The 9,206-nt window shown below is 36.2% G+C and overlaps 1 protein-coding gene across 1 annotated transcript in view; it reads left to right on the top strand.

The window, feature by feature from the left end:
* Positions 1 to 9,206, top strand: part of LOC106883773 (protein broad-minded) — a 264,423-nt gene that overhangs the window by 241,096 nt on the left and 14,121 nt on the right. The window contains exons 27-29 of the mRNA XM_052967655.1: positions 1,488 to 1,610; positions 6,044 to 6,121; positions 7,629 to 7,683. Of these exons, the coding sequence (XP_052823615.1) occupies positions 1,488 to 1,610; positions 6,044 to 6,121; positions 7,629 to 7,683 (256 nt within the window). The remainder of the gene's footprint in view (positions 1 to 1,487; positions 1,611 to 6,043; positions 6,122 to 7,628; positions 7,684 to 9,206) is intronic.

Here is a 9,206-nt window from a genome sequence, read left to right as displayed (position 1 = left end):
ATATATATGTATGTATGTATGTATGTATGTATGTATGTATGTATATATGTACAAATTTTCTCCAAACACAACATCTCACTATTTGTGGTCCGTTGTAAAGTTTTACCACTTTTTTTCCAAATCTTCCTCAGTGTTCCTCATCCACTGATTCCTTCCACTTGTATGGCTTGCTGTTTCATTACGTAACTGCCATCCTCCACATTGATCACATGATCATACCAGTGCAATCTCCTTTCTTGTATATTACATCTGATTTCTATCATACTGGGGTTTCTTTGGGGTTTTTTTTTCTTTTAGTTGGTGGGTTTCTCAATTCATTTTTGTTCAACAGAGCACACTAACATTACACATCCAGCAGAACATGTTCACTTCACACATCTGTTGCATTCATTGCGTGTTTCACAAGTGTCATATAATGTTCTGTTCCCTCAAGGTTTGTCTACTCCATTCCAACATAGACTATGTCACTTTAAGAACATTCTATTAATTAACACATTAAGGTAATGAATCAACTGCTTCCTGGGATCCTTCTATCCAGAACATTTATAATAATTTATTTCATAAGTGCTCTGACTGTTAATTACTCCTGAGCATCTATTATGTATGACATCATCTCAGCCAGTCTGCCTGTGATCTCACTGCATCTCTTTTGCATCTACAGTTCCAACTTTTGACTCACCATACAGAGTCCCAACTTACTCCCTTCTGCAAATTGAACAAGCTATCTCATGTTTGATTTCTGCTAAAACATTTACCATTGCTAGGTTTGTATTGAGGCCTCTCAATTCTAGGTGTTAGTGCCATGTTTGGAATTTCTTCTCAATTTTTTTTTTGTCAGATTCTGCAGAACATGTCATCAGCATACAAAAATCCCCATTGATAATTGGTCCTAAACTCTTGTTAAAGACTTGAGAATTGTTATAACAAGAGGAGACTGAAAAGTCGGTCTTGATGGGCTCCTATCTGCACACTAAATTCCTTGCTGAACTCTTTGCTAACTCTCAACCTTGCTGACATTTCTGTTCGTGGCATCCATAGCTCTCACAAACTATCTGCAACTAGTTGTTTTTCTTAATAACCATCATCATCATCATCATTTAACGTCCATTTTCCATGCTGGTACGGGTTGGACAGTTTGACAGGAGCTGTCAAGGCTCCAATTGTCTGTTTTGGCTGGATGACCTTCCTAATGCCAACCACTTTACAGAGTGTGACGGGTTCTTTTTACATGCCACTGGCACAAGTGCATTTTACATGACACTGACACATGCATTGTACATGGCATCGTCATGAGTGCATTTTACCAGACCACAAATTATGCTAATTTGTCAATGTCTTCTCAAGGTTAAAAGATAATACATATAGGTTTTACTCCTTTCTAAGAATTTCCTCTGGATTTTTCTGATTAGAAAGAGAGTGTCAGTTACACCAAACTTCATCTCATCAAAACTAATTCTCTATCTAATCAGGTGCTCATTTAATTATAGATCCTGACTTGCTAAAATTATTGCCCGACCAAGATGTTCCACCTTCCATGGAATGGTTGACTGAAATGCAGGAAGTATTTTGCAATATTCTCTCTACTAAACCTCAGCATATACAGCGGACTGGTGAGTTTTGTGTTATTTGCTTGTTTATTTGTTTCCATCTCATGTCTTATTTGTTTACATTAATTGAATATATTCAGACTTAATTTGTTAAATCAAATGTAATGCACATACGCATATGAACATTTAGGATGGTGCTGTCACCATCACCTTTTGAATTCCTTTCTTTATTTACCCACTCTTCCACCACTTTCCTCTGACTTCTCCCTGAGTCTCTTTATCAGAGACTGCCATGATCTTCTCTGAACTCGCTGACTGAATAACACCTCTGTATATAAACCCATGTTCTGCAACAAACCCTCCCCCATTGTGTCACCTCTATTGTACATTAACCCATCCACCCCTATACTTTATGCTGAAATGTAGTGCTCTCTGTACCTTCAGCATTATCATACTTTTATTAATATTTACCAGGTTTTGAAGGACCTTTAATCCTTTAGCATTCAAATTATTCTATCAAATGTAATGCTTTTTCATTCAAACTGTTTTAAATTAATCATAGCTTTGAAATTTAGATGTGATTGTATATGTTTAGAATGGCATTGAAGAGTAGGTGTAACAGGCTGGACCTAGCTGGTTAGAACATAAAACAGGTAGCATATTTGTGCCAGATGTGGCCAGTTTAAATGCTAAAGGGTTAAATGCTATGGCCCTTCCATTGCCTTAATCAAATGATAACATATTTTTAACACCATTATTTTCCTTCTAATGTAAATGATGTATTTTTCAAATCTTAATATTTTCATTAAAATTTTTAAATATATTTTACAACTGTATGCTCTTCATAACATCAGTCATTTCAACAAATAAATAAGAAGGGTTCTTATGCTAAGTTTACTTGACCTTCTCCAAAAGCAGTCAATTCTCCTTCAAATTACACTCTACTATCATAAAAGGAAGAAAGGAATTATCGGATGATACAATTGTAGATACTCTGTATCTAGTAGCTACAGGGATACAGTCATCCTACATACAGTCATAGGATACAGTCATCCTATAGGGAACACATTGATCATGATATCCAACACTTCAGGTACATATCGATAATGTGCTACATGTTGGGGGCACACTGATAGTGTTGTCCTGCATGTGGGAGACACTTTGATAACATTGTTCTACACAGACGGGACACATTGATAATGTATTACATGTATCATGGGTACACATTGATCATGTAATCCTACATGTACTATGGAGAATACATTGACAAGATTGTCCTGTATATAGTATGACTCAATTTATGATAGGAGGGGCACAGCTGAAATACCTTTTGATTATAGGCCTGCTCATTCAGAGCTGACCTGGAATTAAACAATAACAATCACATATAGAACTTAATGTTTAATGAAGTTCTTAACGATTAATAATGTAACGTACCAGAGAGAAAGCTTCAGTGAAATTGATCAATCTGCTAGTAACAGTAGTCAGAGGTCCTTTAAATCACATCAATATCTTTACAAAAAAAATAGACAGACTCAGTGGATTATGAAGTCTTAGATACACTATGCTCTAAAAAAACAAAAGTAGATTGGTCACAACTGGAATATATTCTACTTGATCCAGGCTGAGTTGAGTTCAAGCAAATGCTGTATCAGAGACTGAGCTCACAAACCACAACACACACACACACGCACACACACACACACACGCATGCACAGAGAGAGAGAGAGAGAGAGAGAGAGAGCTGTACTTATTCTTCAGTTGATGGTATTAGGCCATTGCAACATTTATCAACTTTCAACATTACTGCCCTGTCTCTCTCCCTCTGTCTCTCTATCTATCTATTTATCTCCCCCCTCTCTCTCTCTCTCTCCTTCTCTCTCTGTGTCTCTCTTCTTCTCTCTCTCTTTCTCCCTCTCCCTCTCTCTACAAACATCATTAATACTGTCAGAATATCAACAGATATTTCTACTATTTAACTCAATTATGTACTTCTGATCCACAATTTTCTAACCACAGTGACAAAGACATATTGTGTGTCTGTGGTGTGTGCGTGTGCATGTGCATGTCTGTGGTGTGTGTATGTGCGTATGTGTATGGTGTGTGTGCCATTGTAACTAACCAGATTACCATCACTGCTGACTATTTGCCACACTGTTGCAGAAATATTACTGATGTCTCTGTGGTATTGTGTGAGTGTTATTGTGAATGTTTACATTGCTGTGAGTGGAAGCATGTGTTTCTTGTTAAAGGTGCGTGTTTGTATTTTCATTGTATGTTTATGTGTGTTGCTGTGTGAGCATGTGTGTCTCTGTGTTGTTAAAGTGCGTTTGTGTCTTGTTGTATGTTTGCACATGTGTTTTTATGTAAATCTGCAGGCACTGATAAATAGCAGGTAAGCTCCAACAAACCAAGTCTACAACTCATTTTTCATTCTCATTTCTGGCTCTTTCTTTTCACTTTACATTACTAATGTTCTTCAGAAAAATGAGGACCCTAAGAATAACAGACCTAAAAATCTTGTTGTTTTTTTAGCTTCATATTCATTAGAAAAAAAGAAAAATCATCATCATCTTAATACTCTTTTACTCTTTTACTTGTTTCAGTCATTTGACTGTGGCCATGCTGGAGCACCACTTTTAGTTGAGCAAATCAACCCCGGGACTTGTTCTTTGTAAGTCCAGTACTTGTTCTATCGGTCTCTTTTGCCGAACCACTAAGTGATGGGGACATAAACACACCAGCATCGGTTGTCAAGCAATGCTAGGGGGACAAACACAGACACACAAACACACACATATATATATATATATATATATACATATATATGATGGGCTTCTTTCAGTTTCCATCTACCAAATCCACTAACAAGGCTTTGGTCAGCCCGAGACTATAGTAGAAGACACTTGCCCAAGATGCCACGCAGTGGGACTGAACCCGGAACCATGTGGTTGGTAAGCAAGCTACTTACCACACAGCCACTCCTGCGCCTCACTTTTCCAAACCTGCATGAAGCAGACAAATTTTGTTGAGGCAAATTTTCTATGGCTGTATGCCCTTCCTGTTGCTAACCCTTACCTGTTTTCAAACAAGGTCATATTTCCCTATGGACATACATGTAATTCACAGATTGGAAAGAAACCACATCAGTTGTAGGAAGGTGATATTGTCAATGCAAGATGGGACAAACACAAACACACACATATACATGAAGGGCTTTTTTTCAGTTTCCATCTACCAAGCTCACTCACAAAATTTTGGTTGACCCAGGGCTATAGTAGAAGACACTTGTCTGAGGTGTTTCAGAAAAATAAATAAATAAAAAGAAAACTTTTTTTTTCTACTTCATACTTCTCTGGGAAAAAAACAACTAAGTCATTTATTCCTGTGAAGATGCCATGTGTCCGAGACGTAGCATGCCAGCTCCAAAAGGGAAGATTTGCTTTTATTGGATGTATAAAGGTTGTAAGTTGCCAAAATTGTACAGTGCCAGACTAAACTATGTACTGTATTTAATGTTATCTCCCAACATCCTTAAGTAAAATCTTTCCACAGTTGGCGTCTGTGGAATTGTTATGTACCAGTAATATATCACACTCTTCACCTTCAAACTACAGCATTGTGCCAAGTCAAAATAATTTATGTGTGTGTAGTTGAGGTCATAAGAACTTATAAACTCTCAAGAGTGCATGAAATAATTATTTTTGAAATATTGGCTCACAAAGCACATCACATAAAGCTATAAATAACAGCATATAAACATTAGGTTGGAAAACTTTTTAGAAAGAAAACGTCAAAGCAGTCATCAACATTTTCTATCCCAAAACAGATTACTACCTTCTCTCTCAACAAACATCATTAATACTGTTATTTCTAGTGGAGGGCATTGCTCAGTGGTTAGAGTGTTGGGCTCACAGTCATGAGGTAGTGAGTTTGATTCCTGGACCAGGTTATGGGTTGTGTTCTTGAGCAGGACACTTTATTTCATGTTGCTCCATTTCACTCAGCTGTAGAAATGAGTTGCAACATCACAGGTGCCTTTGCCTTGCTCTTGGATAACATTGGTGACATAGAGAGGGGAGGCTGGCATGCAAATGCAACTTCTGGTCTTCCATAAACAACCTTGCCCAGACATGTGCCTTGGAGGAGGACTTTTTAGGTGCAATCTCATGGCCATTTTTTGTAACTGAAGGGAGTCTTTACCCTGATTACCCTTTTTATAAATATTAGGTCTGAAAACCCTATTGGAAAGAAAAAATCAAATGGCCATCAACATTTTCTATCCAAAAAAGGATTACTGCCCTTCCTCCCTCCTTCTCTCTCTCTTTTAACAAACATCATTAATCTGTCAGAACCTTATGTTTATTTAGGTGCTATTTCAACCTAATATTTATTTACATGCTATTATGTATACCTTAATTTATGTGTGTGCATGCATGTGATCATTACCCACATCTCACCTTATTATAACTCTGTTATTATCAATTATTCTTCAGTGAACCAGCAACTTCTAGAACAAACTATATTAGTGCTACTAGAATCTACTTCAACTGAAGTATCTCAGACAATATCAGGTTTGTTGAGTTAATTCCCAATTTTTAATTTATGTATTAATTTGATTTTTTTTTTCTTTCTATTTAAGTTTTATCTAAGTGTCTTGCCATCACTTGTTCTCAGCTGTCGGTGTTTCATATTTCCACTATATCAGATTTTAGCTCAGTCTTTATTATTATTGTTGTTGTCATCGTCGTCATCATCGTAAGACGTGTTTTTCTCAGCTCCATCAGTTTGAAATTTGTTGTTATTTTATCAAGTTTATTGACTGTTTGTTTGTTGGTTTTTGCTTTCCGAACCCCTTTTGGTGTGCAGAAAAATTCCCCCCTTTTAGGGGTGAATTTTGGACTTTTTGTCCATTTAAAAAACATTTTATTTTTTTCGTTTGACGAAAAAAAACAAGATAGCTTTTTCTGTTGAGGTGAGTGGCAGTGGCTGTTCTGACAATCAAGATTTCCCTCCCTCTAAGCAGCACAATCACTAGCAGCAATGCCAACACCAGCACCAACAACAACAAAGAAAATATAGCAAACCAAGAAATTGTTCTTGAAAATGAGAAGGAGGAAGAAAGAAAAGAAACAAAAAAGAATGACACTGACACCACAAACACGAACAGCAAATCTAGCGGCAACGGTTTCGCCTCAGCAGCAAAGCAGACAAAAGAAATGTTGAATTTCACAAAAAATGAACTACAAAATGTAAAGGAGTTGTTAAGGAAGGAAGGAAACAATGTCTTCCTTAGCACTCCTCAGGAATTAATCAAGGAGGTGGATTGAAAATCAGTAATATACAGAGTTTTAAACATCAAGAAGAAAAGGCTAGAATGAGCCAGCCAACAACAGTTGGAAATGGCCCTCAGACCGATCTGGACCAACGAAACCTATGTGACAAGAGGAAAACACTTCAGTATGGTGGAAGTGCATTTAGCAACAGAGAAGGAAGCAAGACAGCATTCCACTGAGCCCCTAAAAACAGATGAATTAATGCTTGTGCTGACATACCTTGGTCGGCACATGACGAAAATTAAAATTGGAGAGATGCCCCCCCCCCATCCCACCGAAATAAATGTATGCTGGCTGGTGGCGGCTATTTCTTTTAATCTAAAGTCTGTTGCAATCACTTGCCGAGGCATACCTAGCGTCCTAGCGCAAGTGAAGGATAAGAGATGTTACAGTATGACTGAAAGCTTGGGGAGGGGAAGTGGCAGGGGCAGTAGTGAAATATCCCCATGTAATACAACACAGACATCTAAATTGATAGGGTTTTTGTAAGGATGTGGGCAGTACTTGTCAGCACAATCTTTTGGATTTCTTTTAAACATGGTTCTCCTGGGATATTGTCTAGATGTTTCTGACATCCCCTTATTATTATTATTATTATTATTATTGTTATTATTATTATTATTATTATTATTATTAAAATCAAAATGAAAAGAAGAGTGCCATTGCCATCTAGTGAACGATATTTTGACATCTTGTGTCTTATTATTATTATCTATTCAATAATATTTTCTTTCTCTCCTTACAGATTTTTGTCCTAATCTGTCTCCACAGCAACTTCATGGTATTACATTAGCCATTCGGTAAATATACAGCAGTCTTTGTCATCCCAGTACTGTCTGCTTATAATATTATTTCACAATTATTTCTGAATACCAGCAATTAACTTTATGTATCTTTGACATTTTTCTCATTGGTCAATGGTATTGTTGAGACAATAACTTCTTCAATTCTTGTGTCCAACTTCAATTAACCTCTTCCCAGACAGTACCTTTCATAGCTGATAAACCCTAAGCACATGCATCATGATCTTTGACAATACCTGTTGTAGATATTACTTTAACATTGCTCAATATTTACATATAATTTATAACTATATAGCCTTCAACTACTATTTACTTAATAATCTAAATAATTACATAACAAATCAGTTTATTATATGTTCATTAGTCATTTTCTATATAATTACATATATTATTCTAAAAGATTTGTTGTAAACAAATCTCGTAAAAACAACAAAGATAATTAAACATACTTCTGCCTCAACGTTGTAGAGCAAGGTTGAGGCAGAAGTGTCTATCACTGTTATACACTTATAATTTTGTCTTGCCTCCTACCTATATTCAATGCAGATGTCTTCAAAAGCTTTGGCTCCTCTATGCACAGCTGATCTCCACTTGCTGTGGTCCTCTGCTGACTCTTTCCATTTTTCTTCATAAATAGATAACTCTTTCAATGTAGTTCTACATTAGTCCTAAAAGCACAGCTTTGGATGTCCTATACTCCTTTCATTTGCTAATTCTCTATACAACACTTTTTGGGGGATTCTTGAGTCATCCACTTGTGTAACATACCTTAGCCATCTGAGTTGTCTAGATCTAAGTATGGAGTAGACTCCAGAGCAATTCTATGCCGGGAATTTTGCCTTGTTATCTAATGCTGAGGATCCTCCTAACTTGAGGTTAATTTGTTTCATCGTTGCCTACCAGTAATACATTAGTTTTAATTTGGTCAATTAACACCAGTCCTTTTCAAACATGGGCCTAATGAATGATAAATAAGTCAATACAATGTCGAAAACAAATATAATGTGTGCAGTTTCTTTTATTCTGTACACATATTTATTAAATCCTGGATGCATAAATAAAATGTGTAGTTTATATATTCTGCACACCAAGCTTCTAAAATCTTATTATTCTAATTAATGATTCACATACAGATAGTGTAATAATGCCAGACTTTCAAACAGTATCACAAAGATTAGCTAAATCATTGGAAAACATAGACTTTGGAAATATTTTCTCTCTCAAGGGAATAATTGTTATTTGTTTTCGACACTCAGCAAACATCTAAGAGCCCATTGTCAAAGAATATTCCAAAATCCCCCAAAAGTTTACATTATTGACATTAACTGCTATACAAAGTGGTGTGAATTGGAAGCAATGATTGGTGAGAAATGACTACTTAGATTAAAATATGAATGATTTGCTTCTAGAGCAACATTTGCATCCAATCATAGATTAAATTTGTGTTCAAATTCTATTTATCAACACCACCATCATCAATGTTTAATGAACCAAATATAAATTAAATAAAGATGTGATGC

The sequence above is a fragment of the Octopus bimaculoides genome, chromosome 4 (assembly GCF_001194135.2).
Source record: "Octopus bimaculoides isolate UCB-OBI-ISO-001 chromosome 4, ASM119413v2, whole genome shotgun sequence".
Lineage (NCBI taxonomy): Eukaryota > Metazoa > Mollusca > Cephalopoda > Octopoda > Octopodidae > Octopus > Octopus bimaculoides.
The sequence above is the reverse complement of the archived record's forward strand: the minus strand, read 5'-3'. Positions and strand labels throughout refer to the sequence as shown.